This window comes from Agelaius tricolor, unplaced genomic scaffold (genome assembly GCF_023055355.1).
Source record: "Agelaius tricolor isolate 1412-34295 unplaced genomic scaffold, bAgeTri1.0.p SCAF_18, whole genome shotgun sequence".
Classification (NCBI taxonomy): Eukaryota; Metazoa; Chordata; class Aves; order Passeriformes; family Icteridae; genus Agelaius; species Agelaius tricolor.
This window is the reverse complement of record NW_027269278.1, coordinates 17303315-17325146: the sequence shown is the minus strand read 5'-3', so window position 1 is coordinate 17325146 and position 21832 is coordinate 17303315. Positions and strand designations below refer to the sequence as shown.

Genomic DNA, 21832 nt, shown 5'->3' with positions numbered 1-21832 from the left:
ACAGCCCCTTTCCCTGGGAGCAGGAGCAGCATTCCCACCCTGTTCCCTCAGCCACAGGACCGGGCAGGCCACTGCCAGTGTTTTTATTAAAAGCTGCTTACCTAGGTACTAACACAGGGCTGTGGACAAGTGAGCTCCAGAGGTTAATTGTGGCAGTCCATAGCATGAGAGGGTGATGGTGACTCCCTTGTTCCCAGCACAAAAGCTGGGGCCTTTCCATTCCTGTCCTTTGTTCTGCCTGTGCTGAATAACCTTACTCTATTTCACTTTTCTGCTCCAACAGCCCTGCTGATTTTTTTTTTAATTTTTAGACTTCCCTTCACTCCATTTTGATCACATGCCTTACCAACCTGTGTCTGAGTGCAGCAGCCAGAGTGTGAATGTGTTGTTGGCCAGGAGACAGCCCTGTCCCCTTCCCTGCTCCCCCCAAAACCAGCATGGGACCAGGGCAGGAAGCTGGCCTGCCTCCATCCCTAGCCCTCTGCAGCACTTCTAAGCTGTTTAGCAAAGGTAGAAGGTGCCCACTGTTAATTTGCTTTCCAATGCTGACACTTGAGCTTCCTTCGTTCCAAGGGAAGGCGGCATGCCCTCACCCTTACTGCCTGGAGGACAAGAAGGAAATATTGGACAAAGGCACTTGGTTGAGTCCCAGCAAGCTTGAGCCATGAGGAACCCTGAGATGAGACCCTGCAGAGCTGGGAGCAGTGAGCAGGGTGAACAACTGGCATCTCCAAAGTGGCTGGTCCTGAGCAGCTCCTGAATCCCAAAACTGAGGGGGCCAAAAACCCCAAGGAGTCCATGGTTGCTTTGGCAGGTGTTAGCCTGGACACACGCTGATCCCCAAAACTGGAGCACCTGCTGGGCAGTGCCACCTGCCAGCCCAGCCTCTCCCCTCTTTCCTCCTGCACGCAGAGTTTGTGTCACACTCCTGGCTCCAGGGCAGGCTCCCCCAGAGCTGGGTTTCACAGCAGTTTGTGACCTGATCCACAAGGAACTCCCCTTCCCCACCCGCCTCCCCAGTCCCCTCCCGTCCCCTTCCCCTGGTTTGTAGAGGTGGTGGTGCCATGGTGGGGCTGGCAGAGCAGCTCTTCCACCACGCCTTCCCTGCACCCTCCCAGTGTCTCAGAGAAAGGGGGCTGGCAGCTCCTCCGTGATCCCCACTGTGTGTTCAGGGCTTGGCAGGCTGACTTAAGTCTGCTTCTTTTCCCATTCCTGCAGAGAAAGGAAGAAAAACAATAAAAAGGGATGAGGAGACATCACTGGAAAAGCAATATTTCAAGGCATCCCTCCCTGCTGGGGGCTTTGGACTCAGCATCTTCCAAGCATTTTCCTCTCCCACCCAGCCCTGCACTGCCATGATTCCATGGTTAAACAAGGGGCAAAAACTGAGATTTCCCGGGGGGCCAGGGAGGAGAGGGAGAGCCGAGCAGGACCTTGGCTTTCCTCAGCACACTGCCCGTGTTGGCAGGGATGATGGAGGGGCTTCTCTTCCTCAGCTCTGCCGCACAGTTCACAGGGACCAAGTGCTCAGGGGGGCTCCCGTTTGCCTTGTTTGTAGTTTCCTGTGGAAAAGTGGGAGCAAGAAAAGCTCAGGAAACTCGGGAAGCATTGACAACAGATAAAAAAAAAAGCATGAACTGTAATGAGATAAAAGTTGAGGTGACCAAATCCAACTCACACACCTCTGTCCTCACAGGGACAAATCTACAGGGATGTCCCCTCTCCCCTCTGCTGCTCCCCACAGTACCCCAACCACTGTTTCTTGCAGGAGTTGGAGCTCTGAGTGAGGAGAAAGGGATGCATACCCCGTTCTCAGCCTTGCTGGTCACGGCCAGCCCCAGGGCCGGCCCTCCTGCCAGCGACTGCTTCAGCTGCTCCTTCACTTCGGTCAGCTTGAGCTCCAGATCGACCCGAGACTCCTCCTTCTGCCGGCAGCGCTCCTCCAGCTCCGCCACCCGCTGCTCCAGCTCCTGCAGCCTCTGCCCTGCTTGCACAACCGCCCAGCTCAGCGCTGGAGAATCCGCCCATCCTCCGCACGGGGACACTAGATGGGGCTGGCAGAGCGCTGCAGCCAGCCCAGCTCCCGGCCCCCGTGTCCCTGTGGCCAGCCCGGTGTCCCTGTGCTCGGTCCCCGAGCGCCTGGCAGCTCCCGTGGCCCCGACCTACCCGTGCTGCCCTTCAAGGCTTCCCGCAGCTCCCGCTTCTCCTTCCGCAGCAGCATCAGCTCGCTGCGGATCGATGCCTTCTCCTTCTCCAGCTTCTCCTTCTCCGTCAGGAACCGCCTGGCGTCCTCCTCGGCCCGGTTCTTGCCGTACCTGTACTGGTTGGCACCTGCAGGCACGGGGAGAGCCCATGAAGAGCTGCAGCGATGGCACCACGCTCCAGCCGAGCCCACCCACATCCCTGTGGGGAACTGGCCAGGAGCCCTGGGGAGGTTTGCGGCCCGGGGACTCACTGGACGCGTGTCTCTTCACTTTGACTTGCGGGTCCACCCGCCGCGACTTCTCGCTGCAGGACGAGGCGTGGCGCTTCACCTGAGCAGCCCCCGGCCGCCCCGGCTCCTCCTCCGCCTGCTGGGAGGAGAGAGAGCTGAGGCACCTGCAGGGCATCTCCCTGCTGGGACACCTGCAGGGCCATCTCAGCACCCTGGGCCACTGTGGTGGGAGAGGATGAGCCATGAAGTTGTGCTCACCTGAACCTTCTCATAGGGGACATCGTCGTACACCACCCGAGAGGAGTCTGCTCGCTGATCCTGGGAGGAGCTGGCCCACCTGCAGAAGGAAGGGTGGGGTCTTCCTTTCCAGAACATCATTGCCAGCCCCTCAGGGAACCTTTCCAGCTCAGAGAGATTCCTGCATCTCACGACCCCACCCTAACACACCCTGCATCAGCACTGATGAAACCCTTTCAGCTTCCCATGCTGCCCTAGGGAACAACCCCTGGGGCACTGACTGTCCCTGAGATCCCAGCCACAAACCACAGCCCAGCCTGTGCCCGTTCTGAGACTCCACAGGGCCAAGAATCACCATGCCCAGCCCAGCACCCAGCCCCTGGCACTGCAGGAGGCACACAGCCTTACAGGTAGGAGTGTCTCACGGCTGTCACAATGTTGGCAATGGTCTCCACATCCACGTAGTCGTAGTGCAAGGCCTCTGGGGCTGTCTGGGAGCCTGTTTCCACCAAGAGGAGACCCAGCCAGCGGCCCAGGTCTTCAGAGCAGCTTGCCTGGAGGACAGAGGAAGTGGTCCACACTGGGGTGCACACCCAGCTGGGCTGCACACCCAGCTCCCAGCCCCTCATTCTTGCTGATGACACAATCCCCCTCTGTGCACCAAGTCCCCATGCAGCTCCCCCAGCTCACCCAACAGGCGCCCTGAGCTTTCCAGGCGAGGACAAAACAAGGCACTGCTTGCACGGGGCGCCGATCACCCCAAGGGCCGCTCCCCCAGCCTGGCAATGCTGTCCTCAGCGCCCCCTGCTCACCTCGAGCGCCGTCACCTCGTGGCCGTGGCGCAGGATGCGGAAGGCGAAGGGGTGCTTGGGGCCCAGGCCGGGCAGCACCTCGCAGCCGCGCAGCACGATGGCATTCACGTGGGTGCGCAGGTCCGAGCGGTCCTTGTGGAAGTACAGCGTGTTCCCCTTGAGGCGACACCAGCGCTCCTTCCAGCACTGGTTCACCAGCACGCTCAGGTAGCCTGGAGAGGGAAGGGCATCAGCGCCTGCCCGGCTATGCCCCAGGCAGGCTTTGACAGGACAGAGCTGACAGCACGGCTTCCTGCTCATCCAGCCCTCCTGGGCCTCAGTTTCCCCCCAGACAACCAGCTGGGCCCAGGGGAGCTGCCAGCTCAGTACCACAAAGTCCCCTCAAGCCTGTTTTTGGGGACATGGGTGACTCCTTGCCTACTCATCACTGGAATTTTCAGAGCCAGGCCTGGGCAGCATTTCCCCCCCAGTGAGCCCATGCTGGACGGGGGGGATGTCACTCCCCACTGATCCCACTCCACTCCCAGCCCCATCTCTGCCCCCAGCCCACACGAACCGCAGCAGGGGATGTCCTCCTCGGTGGAGGAGGCCTGGGTGTCCTCAGGGCATGGCTTCTTCTTAGAGAAGCTGATGATCCTGGTGATTTTCTTCCCCGCTGCCCGGCTCATTGAGCCCTTCAGGTCAGCCAGGCCGCTCTTTTTGCCTTTCCCTGGAAGGACAGGGTAGCTGTGTGACCCTGGTGCGTGTCCTGCCATCCCCCCTGGCTGCAGAGGATGCTGCCCAGCTGTGGGCACACAGCTGGCCCTGGCTGGGTGGGCAGTGGGGACAGGGACTGTACCGTGCTCGCCGTGCTCCCTGCGGGTGGCTGGGGACCCGGTGTCCCCCATGGCCACACTGTCTGAGTCTGAGGTGTGCTTCTCCTGGGACAGCCGCTGTGGGAGAGCAGAATCCCATCAGCACCACCCCAGCCCTTCATCCCCCTGCACAGGGCTGGGATTTCCAGCTCCTGTTCCCCTTTCCAGCCCTGCAGAGCTGCTGTGAGAATGGGAAAGGCTCCTCATGCAGCCCCAGGAATTCGGGGGTGCTCCAACTCCGTGTTCCCCACGTTTGTCCACAGCAGCCCCACACAGCTCCCAGACAGGGCCCCTGGAAACCATCACCTTGTCCAGCTCCATCTTGCACGGCATCACTGGGGAGGTGGGGGCCTCCATCCCGCCTCCTGCTGGACTGCTGGCTTCCTTTATCACCTGCACAGACAGCCCCAGCTGTCACTTCAAAGTGACCCGAGGGCCAGGGCTGCCCTCCCTGGCTCAGCTCCTTCACTACCAGAGCCAGTCTGAGCCAGGGGGACACATCCTGGTCCCCACAGCTCAGGGCAGCACACCCACATCAGGACTGCTCACACCTTGGCCCCTTCAACACTTCAACCACTTTTGTGGATTTTGTCAGGGGTTTTTTGAAATCTCAGAAGGGACAGACATAGATGCCAAGTCAGCATCACCCTGCCAGCACAGGACACCTCATGACCCCCCTGTTTTAAGGTGTGGTGTGCCCTGGGTGTGTAAACCCCCCCATTCTCCCACATTTGGGGTGACAGCTGTGGCAGTGGTGTGCTCAGAGGCTCCTTTCCCACCCGCCACCCCTTCCCCGCAGCCCCCACTTCCCGGCCCTGAACAAAGGCAGGAAAGGGCCCTGGGGAAGAGGAAGGGGAGAGCAAACATCCCCCAGCCGGGGCTATCAGCGCCGGAGCCGCCCAGCCCTGGGAAGCGGCCGATAAGGGACAGGAGCAAAGCCCCCGTCCCCTTCCAGCGGGGCAAAGCCATTCCCAGCACAGCCCCCTCCCAGCCCGGGCAGGGGGGATGCCAAGGGGGCTCTGTGGATGCCCCTGGCAGGAGCTGTGGTACCTTGAGCCACTCCTCAGCCTGCTCCTTGCTCTGCACTGCCAGCACCAGCGCCTCGGCGCCCGGCAGCGAGAACCGCAGCTCGTGCTTCTTGCGCCGCCCGTCCTTGGGGACATAAATGACGTTGCAGGTGGGCAGGGGCACCTCCACGTGTGGCTGCCGGTCCTTGGAGCTTTTGTAGCACTGAGGGAAGCGGAGAGAACTGCTCAGGGCTCAGCCAAACCTGCCTGGCTGGCTGGCTGCTGTGCTGGGGGTCCCACAGGTGACATGGGGTCTTGGGGTCCCTCGCTGGTGGCACAGATGGAGATGGCTCATCTGAGGGTGCCCTCTCACTTCATGGTGTCCCAAAAACAGGGGAGCTGTGTGTTCCCTTGCAAGGTAAGCAAGGGTAGCTGCTGCTTGTGTGGCAGCCTTGGGGCAGGGGCTTTGTTTGGATGGTGCTTTTGTTCCTTCAGCTTGGGCTCAGCCGCCCTCCCAAGCCCCCACGGGTGTCTGTGCCCCCAGGCCAGGCTCACCAGCAGTTTGCCATCCCGGATGATGGTGAGCTGCTTGGCCCACTGCCCAAAGCGCTTCTTGCGCAGGAGGAAGGCGCAGATCCGGCAATCCTTCACCAGGTTCATGGAGGCCTCCTCCGAGGGCCACTGGTGTGTCAGCTGCTGGCCCTTGCCCTCCTCCTCCTCCTCGTCGTAGGACTCGTACGAGCTGCTCATGGCATCCGAGTCATTGTCTGGAAGAAAGCAGCAGAGTCACCCTAAAAGGTGCCACACACCCTGCCAGGGTTCCCCGTGCCCAGCAGCTCCAGACAGAGCTGGGTGCCAGGAAAGGTGGATTCCCTGGCATCCTCTGCAAACAGCAGCCTTGGGCAGCAGCCACCTCCACTTCCCTTGGAATCCCAGCAGGATGCTCGTGGGCCCAGAGCCAGCCCCAGGTGCCTCTGTCCAGAGCCCTGGGCTGGTTTGATTCTCTGAGGTTCTCCAGCCTCAACCCCAGCAGCCCCCAGCCCACTGCTCAAGCCCCAAACCTTGCCAAAGCTCTCCCCTCGCTGCTGAGGACACCCAGATACCTACAGGAACTTTTCTGCTCCCCGTTTATCCTGGTGACGGGGTAGCTGCTGTCTGCATCCTCGTAGTAGCCGTCCTCGATGGAGTTGGGGGGGCTGGAGCTGTCTGCAGGGGAAGCACAGGGGGCTGGGGCTGGTACACCCTGGTTTCCCTCATGGATGCTCGGTGGGGCACAGCCAAGCACACCCTCCCAGGGCATCCCAGCATTGCTCCTCCCATGGCTCTGATCCCTCCCATCACCTCACTCCCAGTCTGGCTGGAGCAAACAACTCCTTGCAATAGCAAGTGGGATGGAAGGGAGGGGGACAGGAGCGCTGCTGGTGGCAGCAGTGACAATTCCTTCCCCAGGATGAGCAGAACAGCCCACTGAGAGCTGCCTGGGGTGTCAGGCAGGTGAGGGATGCAGTGGCAGCCCGTGGGGCTCCCCCCAGCCTGCTGCTGGCCTGGCTGGAGCAGGACTCACTGCGGGAGGTGATGTACTCGGGGGCCTTGCCAGGGCCCAGGGGCAGAGCTTCCTCGTAGTAATCCTCAGGAGGGGGAGTGGTGGGCAGAGGAGGAGCAGGATCCACAGGAACCTAGAGCAGGAACACCCCCAGCTTTAACCAAGGCAGCAGCAGGGCAGGAGCCCCAGCAGGGCACAGGAAGGGTCCCACCCTGGCCACTGTCACCTCCCCACGCAGAGCTGGCTCGGGGACAGCCAGGCACTCACAGGTTTGGCTGGCTGGGTCCCTGCCAGCTCCAAGCCAGCAGCGTCATTGGTGTCCCCCTCCTCCTCCTGCATGTCCTGCAGGTCCCGCAGGTCACAGTCTGCACGGTTTGATAAACAGAGGGTGAGGGGAGCAGGACAGCAGAGCTGGACATCCCAGCTGTGCCCTGCAGGGATCTCCCTCCATGGCCCTGCCCTGGGGAGGTGCTGGGAGATGGGAATCACTGCTAAACCCAGCTGGAGCGTGGGTTCCCTCATGGCCAGCCCCCAAACAGCACCAAGGGAGCAGGAACAAGCACCCAGAGCAATGGTGCCCACTCTGGACACAAGGATGTAGCTGCCACCCTTCTTCCAAGGGACCCCAGCACCGGCATGACCCCCAGGGCACCCCTCCAGCTCAGCCACACGTACCAAACTCCTCAAAGAGGGACTCCACGAAGCTGGTGCCATTGCCCAGGGATGCTGTGTTGACATACATGTAGTCCACATCCTTCCCTGGAATTGAGGGGGACACTCTGAGCCTGGGGCAGGCACTGCCGCCCCTCGTGCCCCCAATCCCAGGGACATGGAGCAGGGGTGGGAGGAACCCCCAGGGCTGCTGTGGCTCCCCCAGGAGAGCAGGAACGGGGGCTCTGTGGAGGCCCAGGTGCACAGCGCCGGCGGAAACCCCCGTGCTCAGCACAAACCCGGGCAGGAAGGGCTCTGGAAGCAGCGTTTCCGCAGGGAGCAGCCCTCCCTGCTGGCCCTGGGGCACCGCTGACGCCAGCCCTGCTCCGGGGGCAGGGAGGGGCTCACAAGGGAAAGCAAAGCGCCCTGAGAGGGCTGAGCAGGTGCTGGGCTCATCCCTGCCCTGCTGGGGACACCTCTGGGAACAGCCAAGGCCACCACGGGAGAGGGACACAGACCTGCAGGTGGCTGCAGCTTCTGCAGGATGGTGGACACAGCCAGCTTCTTCTCCTGGGTGGTGGCACTCAGGTACTCGTGGTCCAGCAGCTTGAGCAGAACGCTGAGCTCTGGCAGGAGCTGGTCCAGCACTGAGGGGAGCAGGGAAAATCCCATCAGCCAGGGGGGGTTGGGATGCTGGGGTTAAGACAAGGCAAAATGGGCTGGAACTCCAGCAAACTTGGAGCTCTGGATGGGGCAGAAAGAAAGAGCTGCAGCTGCTCCCAGTGCAGGATCCTCCTCTTGGCAGGCACCAAACAGCACAGCTGGGGTGGCACCCAGCTGGCTTTGGGTCTCCAGGGACAGAAACAGAGGCCAAGGGTCACCCTGGAGGCAGCTCAGACGTGCTGACTGATGGGGACAGCTCCAAGGAGGGGACAGTGTGTGCCCCAGAGCGTGGGGACAGCCTGGCTGGGCTGTAGCTGTCCCCACACTGCTCCTTGGCACAGCAGGGGCTGGCACAGGCTATCTCCCAGAGGAAGGGAAGGATTCTGAGCTCTGATGGGATCCTCCTTCCTCATGTAAGGAACACAGAGCCGAAAGCAGCACAATGAAAGCAGCACAATAAAAGCAGCACAATAAAAGCAGCACAATGAAAGCAGCTGGTGTTTAAAGGTGAAGGGGAGCCCAGCAAGAGCAGTGCCAGCCAAGATGAGCCCCTGGGCACAGAGACAACATGCCAGCCCCAATTGCCACCATCCCAGGACACAGGGCAGGATGTGGCTCTTCCTGCCTCCCTGCACTGCACAGACCTCCTGCTTCCTCCTCCCTCCCTAGTGCCAAGCTGAGCCCCAGATGAGCCCTTCTGGCCACAGCACTGGGCAGTGCCCAGCCAAGCCAGGACAGGCAGCCCCAGCAGCAGGAGAAGCCTCAGCACTGCTCCAGGAGAACACACAAGCACCCCTCAGACCCTGGGGAAGGAGAAGGCAACCACAGGGAATGGATTCCTGCTCCTGGAGCTGCAGTGACACCCCACAGCCACGGGACAGGCCCTGCCCATGCACAGCCTGCTGTCCCTGCCAGCACACCCCTGCCATGGTGGGGACTGCTGAGCCCCCCGGGTGGGGTAAGCACCCAGCCCCAGGCCCCTCTGCCTTACAGGGAGGCAGGGAAGGGAGGAAAACCCTCCCTGGGGTGTTGCAGGGTGCTGCACAGGCAGGACAGGATCAGGCTCAGGCTCCTGCTGGTGCTCTCCAGGAAGGTGGGACGTGCTCCCTGCAGGGCTGGGCAGGGCAGGGCACTGCAAGGAAGCAGCTGGGACCCAAAGGCACATTTCCCCTGTCCAGCCAGCAGCTGCAAACATCTCGGGAGTCACTCAGCCTCTCCTGCTGCCCCAGCTCTGCCACCAGCTCCCACAAAGGGGACAGGGACTGCGCAGGCTCCTCCCTGCACCGGCTTTCCACAGCTCACCAAACCCCAGGCTGTGGAGTCAGCAGCATCCCCCCACTCCTAGGTCACCCTAAACCCCACCCCATGGGGTCAGCAGCATCCCCCACACTCACAGATCACCCCAAACCCCAGGCCATGGTGTCACCAGCATCTCCCCACTCCCAGGACACCCCAAACCCCAGGCCATGGTGTCACCAGCACCCCCATCCCAGCCACGTGTAGGACACATCCCATCACAGGCAGCAGCTCGTGTCAGGGCTCTGGGCCAGCCAGGGCCCCAAGCACAGCCTGGTTCCTATCAACAGTGCCCCAGCAGGCAGGGAGGGGGCACAGGGACCCCCCTGGGGTGCCAGGGCTGCTGGCAGGGGCTGGGCTCAGCAGCAGTGCCCCGAGCTGGGCACACTCAGCACGGACATGCAGCTCTGAAGGCGCCTTTGTTCCCCCAGCTGAGCTGTCCCCTCCATCTCCCTTGTTAAACATCCTCCAAAATACAACGGGGGAGGGAGGGGGGGCACTCAAAGAGGCCTGTGATCCCAGGAGGGCACAGCCTGGGGGAGCACAGGGAGGCAAGGAATTCATTTCCTATGCTCGTTAGGCTCCCAGGCTGAAGGAAATTAATGGGGGGGCTGCAGGAAGTGAGGGGAGATTGCTCCAGGGGGGCAGCAGGGGATGTGGGACACCCAAGGTCACCTGGCAGGCAGGGACCAGCACAGGGGACAGGGACACATCTCCTGTGCTGGGGTGGGCACTGGTGCCACCACTGGGGGCTCTGAGCCCGGGGACAGGGACAGCAGGACAGCAAAGGGCTCCTGGGGAGGAGGGCTGGGCTGTCAGAGTGACCACAGTGACACACAGAGCCTGTGTCCCCTGCTCTGGGACACCTCCAGGCGGTGCTGGCAAGTGGCTCCCACCTGCTGCTTTCTGCTGGGGCTTCTCCTGCATCCAAAACCTGTGGGAGCACAGCCCAGGACGGACAGGGACACCAGCAATGCCCTCCTCTCCACGTCTGAGGCAGGGTGGCAGATGTCCACGAGCTCTCTGGGCCTGGGCAGGCCAGGACCCGTGGCAGCCGATGGCTTTAGCATTAACCAACAGGCCTGGAGGGACCCAGGGTGGCCCAGGGGACAGCAGCAGGACATGGTGCCATGCAGGACACTGGGGCAGGGCTGCCACATCCTGCCCTGGCAGCAGCACCAGGCACGGAGCTGCAAGGGAGCTGCAAGGGAGCTGCATCCCCTGCATCCCCTGCATCCCCCTCTCCAGCCCAGCTCTATTTTTAGAGCCCACAAGTGCTGCCCTGCTCAGGGAGCCGTTTCCCAGCACACAGATAAGGGCTGGTCACAGGCTGCAGCTGCAGAGCCTCCCTGGCTCTGCCCCAGCACAGCAGCACAGACCGGGTCCTGCTCCAGTAACCCACAGAGAGGAGGAAGAGGAGGAGGAGGAGGAAGAGTCTCTGGCCAAGCCAAAGCAGGAGTTTCCTGGTGTAGAGAGACCCAGCTTGAGCAAGGGGAGAGATAAGACAAGCCCATGGAGGTCTCACCCCCAAGAAAAGCTCAGCCTGGAGCTTGAGAGAGCCCCAGGGAGGGGAAGAGGCTGAATCACAGCTCTGAAATGTGGTGGGAGCTGCTCAGGGACCCCAATCCTGTGCTCAGAGCTCTGAAATGCAGTGAGGGGTGCTCAGGGACCCCCATCCTCTGTTCACAGCTCTGAAATGCAGTGAGGGGTGCTCAGGGACCCCCATCCTGTGTTCACAGCTCTGAAATGCAGTGAGGGGTGCTCAGGGACCCCCATCCTGTATTCACAGCTCTGAAATGTGGTGGGGGATATTCAGGGACCCCAATCCTGTGTTCAGAGCTCTGAAATGCAGTGAGGGGTACTCAGGGACCTCCATCCTGTGTTCACAGCTCTGAAATGCAGTGAGAGCTGCTCAGGGACCCCCAGCCTGTGTTCACAGCTTTGAAATGTGGTGGGGGATACTCAGGGACCCCCATCCTGTGTTCACAGCTCCCCTGGGGAGGGGAGATGCTGAATCACAGCTCTGAAATGTGGGAGGTGCTCAGGGACCCCCATCCTGTGTTCACAGCTCCCCTGCCTCCGGCCACGCTTCCTCCTGCACCAGGTGATGCCTGGGGCCGGGGGAAATCGGATGCTGGGAGTAACAGCCATTGTTTGTAGCTAAAATAAAACCCAGGCACAAATAAATCCTTCCTGTTGGCAGGGCAGGGCCCTCGGCTGCTCTGCCTGCCAGCACAGGGCTCCTCACAGCTGCCACCCCAGCAAACCAACCTTGGGAGCTCCTGGGTGCCCTGAACAGGAGGGGACAGCACCAGGGACACCCCAGCCCCCGGAGGAGCCCTGCAGGGAGGTGCCTGTGGCACAAACAGGCCCAGGGTCACTCTCTGCAGCACACCAACCCTGCTCACCTGTGCACAAACAGCCCCAGGGGTGCTCTCTGCAGCACACCAACCCTGCTCACCTGTGCATAGATGGGACAAACAGCGCCAGGGGTGCTCTCTGCAGCACACCAACCCTGCTCACCTGTGCACAAACAGCCCCGGGGTGCTCTCTGCAGCACACCAACCCTGCTCACCTGTGCACAAACAGCCCCAGGAGTGCTCTCTGCAGCACACCAACCCTGCTCACCTGTGCACAAACAGCCCCAGGATGCTCTCTGCAGCACACCAACCCTGCTCACCTGTGCACAAACAGCCCCAGGGTCACTCTCTGCAGCACACCAACCCTGCTCACCTGTGCACAGGTGGGTGTGCAGCCACCTGCAAGAGCCCTGCAGTGCTGGGAGGTGTCCCCAGGCCTCGCTGGGTGCCCCAGGATGGCAGCACCAGAGGGGTGAGATGCTGGCAGCCCCCTCCAGCCCCAGCACTGCTGCTCTCTGAGGAAGCCCACGGCCACTCTGCTGAGCTCCCAGGGCAGCTCCTGTTCCCATCCCCACTCCAAGGAGGTTTTTTCCCAGCAGGGATGAGGAAATGCCTCGGTGCTCCCAGAATTGTTCCTTTGTGCAGGGGACAGCAGGACAGAGCTGCCTGCACCCTGCCCACGGCCACTGCCCTGCCAAGGGGCAGGAGAGGGGCAGCACAGGGCCCTGGAGGGGGCAGGAGCCAGCCAGGCTCTGCTCCCATCCCTCAGCACCTGCTGGTGTGGGGCAAACTGGGATGGGCTGGGAGGGCCAGGAACAGCAGCCTGGAAAATGCCACCAGCACCTCCTCCTCCTCCTCCCAGCCTGTCCTGCTCCAGGCCTTGGGGCTTTCAGGAAGAGCCAACCATCAATGATCCCTCTTGAGCCCTGGCAGCATCCCCTGAGAGTGGAAGATTTGCTGAGGGGGTGCACATGAATCATCTCCTCTCTGCAAACAAGGGCCCCTTGAGTGGGGAGGATGGGGCAGCCTCTGACTCTGCATCCAACAATTCCAGCAGCACTGAGCAGCCAGGGCTGGCTCCGGGGCCCTGCCGCCCTCCCTGGCCTCCCAGCTGCCCCTCACTGGGGTAACTCTGTGGTTCTGCTCCCACCCTGGGGGCTGCAGCACCCCTGGTTGATGTGGAACACGAGGAAAGCTCAAATCTCAAATCCCAGCACTTCCAGCACGCAGGCAGAGCAGCCATGCACAGCCCTGGGGCCCTCATCAGAGCCTGGCAGTAATTAACATCCTCAGCTGATAGCCTTGGAAAATCAATGCTGGGAGGTGAATGTGGAACCTGACTGCTCGAGAAGGCACAAAGCCCCCAGTTCTGCCCCCAGAGCAGCAGCTTCTCCCCTTCCACAAGGGCTTGGAGGGCTCCTCCATCCTGGGAGAGGGGCAGATGAGCCAGCAGAAGGGTTAAAAACACAAAGGGTGCCCTGGCTGTGCCAGCAGAAGGGTTAAAAGCACAAAGGGTGCCTGGCTGTGCCTGCTGTCCCTCTCCATCAGTGCTGCAGACAGCCCAGCCCCGGCAGCAGCTCTGGGGATCCTCTCCCAGCTCGGCTCCCGTTCACTCCAGCAGGGGCACGGAGGGTCCTGGGCCTGTCCCAAGCCCCGGCCAGCTCAGGCTCCTCTCCCCAGGTTAAACAGCCTGCCCAGAGCTTTATCTCCTGGCCTGGCCCAGCCCAGCCCAGAGCTGCTCCCCCGGCCTGGCCCTTCCCAAGCCCCTGTCCCACCCTGGCTCTTTGCACAGAGGGGCTCTGAGCCCTCAGCACCCCCAAAAAGGGGGAGAAGAGCTGTGGGACCCCCCTGGAGCCCCAGCTCTGCCCTGCACAGAGGAACTGGACACAAGCAGGACTCCAAACACCCCCTGTGAGCGCAGCCCTGCCCGGAGGAGGCAGCTTCTCACATCCTGCTCCCCTCCTGGAGGAGGAACCGGGACTCCTGAATGAAGTGTAATTACAGCTGATGGAGCGTGCAGAGGGCAAAGATTATCGCCGGCATTAGTGGCCCTGGCAGCTCACACCCTGCAGCAGCCAGCGCTCACTCCGGGGGGCACAGAAGCCTCTTCCCCGGGTAATTAGATTAAATGGGAGCAAGCATTAATTGGGATCCCAGCCCGGCCCAGGGAGCGGCGCTGGGCTCATCCCCGGCCGGCTCAGGGCTCTCCGGGCCGTGCCGCACCCCGAGCACGGCTGTGGCTGGGAGATCTCCCCCCGCACACTCCCCTGGGCACCCCAGCGTGGGCAGTGACCCCCGCACAGCCATGGGGCACCAGAGGGACAGAGGCAGTGCCACCACCCCCGGACAACCCCTGCGGGGCATGTCCTTCCTCAGGCAGCTTCTGAGTGCTGCAGGTAATGATTAACCCGTGATTAAATCACCGGCAAGCGCCTCCCTGCGAGCCAGGCTGCCAATGCCCCCCAGGGCTGTGGCAGGACCCCTTCCCCAGGGCTGTCCCCCCTTTTCTGCCTCCTGGAGAAGGCTGTGGCTGTTTGCTTTAGCTCTCCCAAAGCAAACTCCATCCCCCTGGCCCAGAGGAGCAGGGGGTGGTTCCTGGGTCACCCCTCTCACAGAGAGATGCTGAGCAAATAAAACCACCCAGGGGAGAGATCCGAGTGACCCTGCTGGGTCCCCAGAGAGGCACAGGGAGCCTCCACACTCTGCTCCTAACCCCAGCCACGAGGGGTTGAGCTCCAGCTCAACACGATCAGCTCTGGAAAATCACATGCAGCAGGTTTAGTACTCCTAGACTACATTTTAGGAGTCTGTGCCAGGCCCAGACTGCACTTTAGGACCCAGTGCCAGCCCCAGACCACATTTCAGTGCTCGGTGCCAGGCTCAGCAGGCTCATGGCAGGATGCTCCAGCCTGGGAGCTGGGCTCAGAGGCTGCTGGCTGGAAAACACATGTAAATAATGAATGAAAAGGAGAGGTTTGAGATGCCCTTTAAAGGAATAGTCAGGCAGGGGTGAGACCTGCTGAGTAATGTATAAAAAACAAGCTTCAGGCAGAGGAGAGATGTTAGGATTACTCAGGACCCAGAGTAAACTGTGTTTCCTCCAACCAAAATTTTGGTGTCGGCCTTTTCCAAACAAACTCCAGCAACAGGTTGGCCTGGGCTCCTCTCCAGAACTGGGAGAGGCCCTGGCACGGTGCCCCAGCCCTGTGCCCACCCTCTGTGGTGGGCAGAGCAGTGGGGAGCCTCCCTGGGTCACACCTCCCTGCCTGTGGGGACCTGGAGCTGTCACCTGCCTGTAGCCCTTGGTGTCCTCCAAACTTCAGCCTCCAGGAGAGCTGGACCCCAGCTAAATGTAGGAATTCCAGCTAACTGCAGGGATTCTAGTGGGAAACCCCAATTCCCACCAGTCCACACCACCACTCAGGGCTGGATCCAGCCCCCATATCCCCAAAATCTCCTCTGGTGGGGGTGGAAAGCTCTCTGCACCCCAAAAACCACTTCCCCATGTCCTGTGCATCCCCATTCCCCAAAGCCAAGGTCCAAAACACCTTGGATGCAATTCCCAACCTGCAGGAGTGAGATGTGGGGAGGCCACCAGAGCTGGCACATCTTCTTGGGAGGAAAAGTCACCTGGGGAGCTTTTGACAGGATCCTGAGCAGGAGAGCAGGATCCCAACCCTCACCTCAAAGCAGGGCATGGCCAGGGATTTGCAGGATCTGCTTTCCCAAATCCCACTGTACTTCCCCAAATCCCTTCAGCAGCAGGATGGGGATCCTTCTTTACAGAGCTGGTGGAGAACCCAGTGGGGAATATCCTGGCAGGTAACCCACAGGTGCCAGGGGGAATATCCTGGCAGATAACCCACAGGTGCCAATGAGGAATATCCTGGCAGGTAACCCACAGGTGCCAGTGGGGAATATCCTGGCAGGTAACCCACAGGTGCCAGTGAGGAATATCCTGGCAGATAACCCACAGGTGCCAATGAGGAATATCCTGGCAGGTAACCCACAGGTGCCAATGAAGAATATCCTGGCAGATAACCCACAGGTGCCAATGAGGAATATCCTGGCAGATAACCCACAGGTGCCAATGAGGAATATCCTGGCAGATAACCCACAGGTGCCAGGGGGGAATATCCTGGCAGGTAACCCACAGGTGCCAGTGGGGAATATCCTGGCAGATAACCCACAGGTGCCAATGAGGAATATCCTGGCAGATAACCCACAGGTGCCAATGAGGAATATCCTGGCAGGTAACCCACAGGTGCCAGTGGGAATATCCTGGCAGATAACCCACAGGTGCCAGTGAGGAATATCCTGGCAGGTAACCCACAGGTGCCAAAGAGGAATATCCTGGCAGATAACCCACAGGTGCCAGTGGGGAATATCCTGGCAGATAACCCACAGGTGCCAATGAGGAATATCCCAGCAGGTAACCCACAGGTGCCAGTGGGGAATATCCTGGGGCTGGGGCAGGGAGATGTGCCCAACCCCAGCCCTGGCCTCCCTGCCCTGCCCCCAGCAATGCCCAGGAGTTCAGAGCTGTGCTGGACACGAGTCCCCCTCCCTGCCGGGGGGGTTGAGACCCTCTCAGTGGCCCCCCCAGCCCTGTCCCCATGTCCCCAGGCTGGGGCACAGCACAGGGTCCCCGTGTGCAGGGCTGGGGCCGCGCTGCCCCGAGCACCCTGGGCCAGCAGGATGAGCGTTATTTTCTCAGCCCTTCCCTTTCCTTCCCTTGCCCAGCTCGGCCGGGAGCATCAGGTGCAGCGGCAAGGCCACCACGGAGAGCATTTCCTACCCGGTTAACCCCTGCAGGGCCGGGCGGCAGGGACAGGAGACCCGCGATGTCCCGGTGACAAGGTGGGAGGGACTGCTCCGGTGGCTCCAGCAGTGCTGGGACTGCTTCACCTGCTTTTCACACCAGGACACCAACACCAGCTCTCAAACTTAAATTCTGTTTCTTGTTCTTGTCCTTCATAACCGTGATTTCCCAAAATTTTGGATCACATAAAATGAGCAGCTGTTTCTCCATCACAAACTTGGGTGGGTTTAATGCTCAAAAAAAAAGAAAAAAAAGAAAAACCAAAAAAAACCCCGGAGAAAGCCAAAGCCATTCTTCAAAGTGCTCCTTACACATCTCCTGCTAATTGGCAGCAATCAGAGCATACCAGCGTCTCCCCCAGCTCCCTCTTATCACTTCCAGGATCAAATGCACACGAAAACCACTTCAAAAAAAGAAAAAAAAATTATTTTGAGCATGGAAACCCCTTGCAGCAAAGCTGTTTTTGTTCCAAACTGTTACGAAATGTCAGTGTTTCCCCTTGCCTGCCAAAGAGCCGCCTTTGATGCCATGGGAGGCTTTATCAGGAGCAGGAATGGAAGGAGCTGCAGCGGGGGGAGGCTCTCAGAGGTTATTTTATCCTTCCCCACTGCAGATTGTCAGCCCAGAATGCCCCCGGGGACCTGAGCTCCTCAAATGCCGCTGCTTTCAGCGCCTGCGGGTGATGACAGGCACGGGTGCCCTCCCTGCTCTGTCACCTCCTGGGTGCCCTGGCTGGGGTGCCAGCCCCTTGTTTGTGCAGGGCTGGCAGTGGAAGGGTGCCAGCCCCATTGTCTTGTCGCCGGCCTGGGACAGTGACATTGAATGGGTATTTTACAGGACACAGAGCTGTGTCGGTCATCTGAAGGTTCCTCATATGCAGGAGGAGATGTGCTCCTCAGGAGGGAGTGTGAGCTGTGCCAGACTAGATAATAGGGAAGGGTTAAGGGGTTAGGACACGAGTCTGGGAAGCCAGAAACCACTTCAAGCCTCCACTCTGCTCCCCTGTTATCTCCTGTCCCCAGCAAGTGATTTGGCCACTGAACAACAGGCAGAGCTTGGGCTGAGCCCAGTGCTCTGCTCTGAAGAGGCTTCCCACTGCTTGGGATGAGACAGCTCCTTCCAAACCTTAAACAAAGCTTTCCTGGGCAGGAGAGGAACCTCCTGCAGGCCCGTGGGAGCTCTGCCGCACGGCACAGGGCACGGCAGCCTCGCAGCTCAGCACGTTTGCACAGGAAAAGAGCATTTCCAGGTCAAGAGTGGGGGACAGGCAGGTTTTCCAGGCAGTGCAGGCAGATAGGACAGTCCCCAGGGCTCCTGGCTGGGGGATGCTGTCCCACAGTGTCCCTCCCCTCCAGAGCTGCCAGGAGGCTTCACACAGACCCAGCCCTTCCCTGCTATGGCCAGCGCTGCACACAGCAGACTGGAAAACCCAGAGGGGCAAACAAGCCCAGCTCTTCATCAGCACCAGCATCCCACCTCTTATCCTGTTTTAGCCACCTCAGCCCCTTCCCCACCTCCCCCGGGCCAGGAACAGGCGGTGGCCGCTTTCCATGGAAGGAATGGCTGCAATGCAGAGCAGAGCTCGGCGCTAACAGCTGCCCCGGGCTGTGCTCCCCAGCACCCAGGGCCCTCCTCGCAGGCAGGATTCAATGATCCCGGCTCCCTCCCACCCTCCTGCAGCCTCCCCATTCCTGTGGGCGAGCTGGAGCCAAGTTTATCCCCGACACATCTCCCGGCTCTGCTGGATTTAGAGCCCAGATAAGTTTGGGGCAGGACCTGCATTGTGGTGGCTCAAAAGGTCAGGGAAGAGGCACTAATGAGGGAGGAGAAGCCACGTGTGAGCACAGGCGTGTTTGAGCAAAGGATCGCCTCCCAAATGACGCTGTGGGAGCTGGGATCTCCATCAGCACATCCTGAAAAGCTCTGCCAACAGCACCGATCCCCTGTCAGCCTCTGATGCAGAGCTGGGCCATGCTCTGGGCACGAGAAAAAACTGGCAGGTGATAAAATCAGGGTACAGCAGGGCCTGAGCAGAGCTCCAGGCGAAGGAAGGGGCTGCCAGAGAGCAGCCAGAGGCTGGGAATGGGCACAGAGCTCGTGCCTAACGCCATTCCCCCTTTCACTGGGGAAGGGAACCTTCCCTCCTCGAGTCACAGCCCCCAGAGGGATCCAGCAGCTCTGGCTGATGAGCAGGAGGGGCTGGAGGGGGTTTCCATTAGCGAGGAGCCATCCAGGTGCCAACAGCAATTCATCACAAGCACTCAAAACAAAGCAGGCAGGCACCAGCGAGGGGGATAAAACGGCTCTTCCCTGGCAGGGACAACGTGTGGAGAGCCCAAACCATGGCCAGACACGGCTCCCTCAGCTGGGCATCCCCTCCTTCCCTGCCTTGAGGTCCTAGGTTTGGTTTTTGGGGGGCAAACGGGGAATTTCCCATCAGCTCACACAGCGAGAATGGGGAAGCCGAGCCCCTGTGCCCCCCCTGTCCCCAGCAGTGATGTCCTCTGGGACCCTGGGGGACAGCTCTGGCACCGAGTGTCACTGGACAACACTGTCCCTCCTGCCACAGCTCCCTCCTGCCCCCAGAGCGGGCAAAGCCACCCGGGGACGGCTGTCCCTGTCCCCTCCCGGGCTGCAGCCACTGACACCGTGCCGGTGTTTGCAGCGATCCCAGCCTCCTCAGAGCCGTTTCCAGCGCGGAAACGCCACCCCATCCTTTTCCATGGGCAAAGGGAACTCTTGACCCGCGGGTGCTGCCCTGGGGCTGCACACACAGCGCTCCTGAGCCGCCCCGGGCACCCCAGCGCGCTCCTGCAGCCAGAGACGGCCCTGGCCGCTCTCTCATGGCTTTTGGCCACCTTTCTGCAGCACAGGGCAAGGGCCAGCACCCCGTGCTCCGTCATGTGCAGCCCCTGCAGCACCTGCACCCCCTGTGCAGCCCCAGCAAGGAGCAATCCCCCTGCAAACCTCCCCGCGCTCCTTCCAGGGACCTTCCCTGCAGAGCTGGCCCGAAGCCCTGGCAGGCTCGTATAGATCCCAGATCAAAGCCCAGGAGCTCGGCGGTGCCACGGGCTGCAGGCAGGAGCCCCAGGCGTGTGGGAAGGAGCTGCTCGCACCCAGCAGGGTGGGGATCGCGGCTCTGGGAGACTCCCGGACAGGGAAACCCTCTGACCCCAGCAGGGAGCGTCGCCTCCCTGTCCACCACCACAATTTCCCCTAACGAGCGCTTACACCCCACAGCCTCCCTTGCAGGCTGCTGGTGGTTTACCCATCCCACCAGCAAAGAGAAACTGGTTCCAGTTGGTGCCCGGCCGGCCCTGCTGGAGCAGGGTCCCACAATGGATGCGCCACCCGCGACTCGCTGCGCCTGGCACGGGCATCGCCGGCGCCCTCCGCGCTGTGCCCGGGGATGGAATGGAATGGAATGGGATGGGATGGGATGGGATACGCGTCCCCCCGTCCGTCTGTCCGTCCCTTACCGCTGAGCCGGTCCATGGTCCGGAGCCGCGGCCGCCCCGGGAGCTGCGGGCGGGCGAATGTCGCGGGCAGCGGCGCCCGGCGGGGCCGGCTCTGCCTGGGGGCGGCCAATCCCTTCAGCCGCCCCTCCCTCCTTCCCTCCCTCCCTCGCTCGCTCGGAGCACGGCAGCGCCCAGCCCCGGCTCGGCTCGGCACGGCCCCGGGGACAGCCCTGGGCTGGGCTGCGCTGCCATTCTGCATCCCCGTGGGCACCCAGAGACACCCCCGGCGCAGGGTGGCGGTCCCGAGTGGGTCACCTCCACCTGCCCGGCTTGGGCAGCCGCGGTTTAGGGGGAAAATCGCGAATTCCCACAGCCCGCGGCACGGGAGCTCCCCCTGAGCCCTCTCTCCTCGTTTCCCCCTCCCCAAAATCCCCTCCTGTGCCCGGCGTGTCCCTGGCCTTGCCACTGTCATTGTCCCTGCCCAGCACAGCCCTGCAGGGACACGTGGGCTCGGGCAGCCTGTGGGATGTGTGACAGTGTCCCAGGTGTGGCAGCAAGGACAGAGGCTGCTGGCACTGCCAGGACGGTCTGGGCTGCAGCTGAGCCCTGCGGGGACAGCGGGGTGGGACAGAAATGTGATGAGCTTCCACATGTACCCAATTATTGTCACCTGGGAGAGCAATAATTGAAATATCAGCTGTGAATTAGCAACCAGGCTGGAGAAATTCCCCTTTTTGGGGCAATTTCAGCCCAGGAAACTCAGCCCCTCTCACCCTCCCCAGTCCCAGCTGGGAACCAGCTCCTGCATGGATGGTGCTTGGTGGTGTCTCCATTCGATATTGAGTCCCAGTTTTCTTCCCCAAATTGGGATCTCCTTTGGGGAAGGAATCTCAGCCCAGGGCTGCCAATGCTGCCAGGCTGCTTTGGGAATTGCAGAGCAGCCAGGGACAGCTGGTGACACCTGGGGTGTCCCTGCTCCCCCCGGGGCAATGGCACACCAGCAGGGACCCTTGGAGTGTCTGCTGCCCCAGAATGGAGCTGGGCATGCTGCCCTGGCTCTGAGAGAAAAAATAAATAAATAAAACAAGCCCTGCCTCAGTTTCCTCACTTTTGCCATGCAGGTCCTTGTGGAGGAGAGTTATGGTCCATAAAATGCTTTGGGAATGAGAAGATCCTGCTGTTGTGTTATTACTGTTATTAATAACAGCCCCCAGGCTCCCTCACTGGAACTGCTGTTGGAGAGGGAAGATTCCTACAGCCACAAACAGTCGAATTTGATTTAGAGAGCCCTGTTTTGTGTGAGTGAAATAATTACAAATCAGTGTGGCTCATTTACTGCTGCACTGGAGCAGATGAGCAGCTCCCAGGGCAGCGTTGCCATCCTCACCTCAATCCCCAGCCCTCTCCTGGCTGGCACAAAGCTCCAGAGCTGGAGCTGCTGCTGGGGAAAACCCTGCCCTGAGGGAGCCCCTCTGGCAAACCCCTGCAAGGGGAACCTCCTGATGGCATTTTGGGCAACAAATTGGGCACTGAACCCACTCCATGGGGACACCAGGACAGGAGGGCCTCAGAGGGGACCAGAATGTGGCTCAGGGCACAGTGGAGGTAAAACCTGCACTGTCCCATCAGAGGAATTCTGCTGAACACCCCACAGGTCCCTGGGCTGTTTTGGGACTGTCCAACCCTGCTGTGTGC

General features: G+C 61.0%; 1 protein-coding gene across 2 annotated transcripts; it reads right to left on the bottom strand.

Annotated features, from left to right (window-relative positions):
* Positions 1–1040: 1040 nt before the first annotated feature.
* AFAP1L1 (actin filament associated protein 1 like 1) lies at positions 1041–20260 on the bottom strand. Of its 2 annotated transcripts, none has more exons than XM_071443753.1 (19): positions 20159–20260; positions 8057–8185; positions 7563–7646; positions 7155–7252; positions 6909–7020; positions 6452–6550; positions 5900–6111; positions 5388–5567; positions 4644–4730; positions 4322–4415; positions 4040–4192; positions 3484–3695; positions 3080–3225; positions 2693–2771; positions 2456–2573; positions 2167–2331; positions 1806–1984; positions 1434–1562; positions 1041–1212 (listed from the first exon to the last, which is right to left on the bottom strand). In XM_071443753.1, exons 1-19 carry the CDS (start codon positions 20172–20174, stop codon positions 1189–1191), a joined length of 2316 nt encoding a protein of 771 aa, XP_071299854.1. In that variant the 5' UTR covers positions 20175–20260; the 3' UTR covers positions 1041–1188. The 2 variants fall into 2 exon arrangements, with proteins under 2 accessions (XP_071299854.1, XP_071299855.1); XM_071443754.1 differs by having other exon boundaries at positions 2456–2570.
* Positions 20261–21832: the final 1572 nt, after the last annotated feature.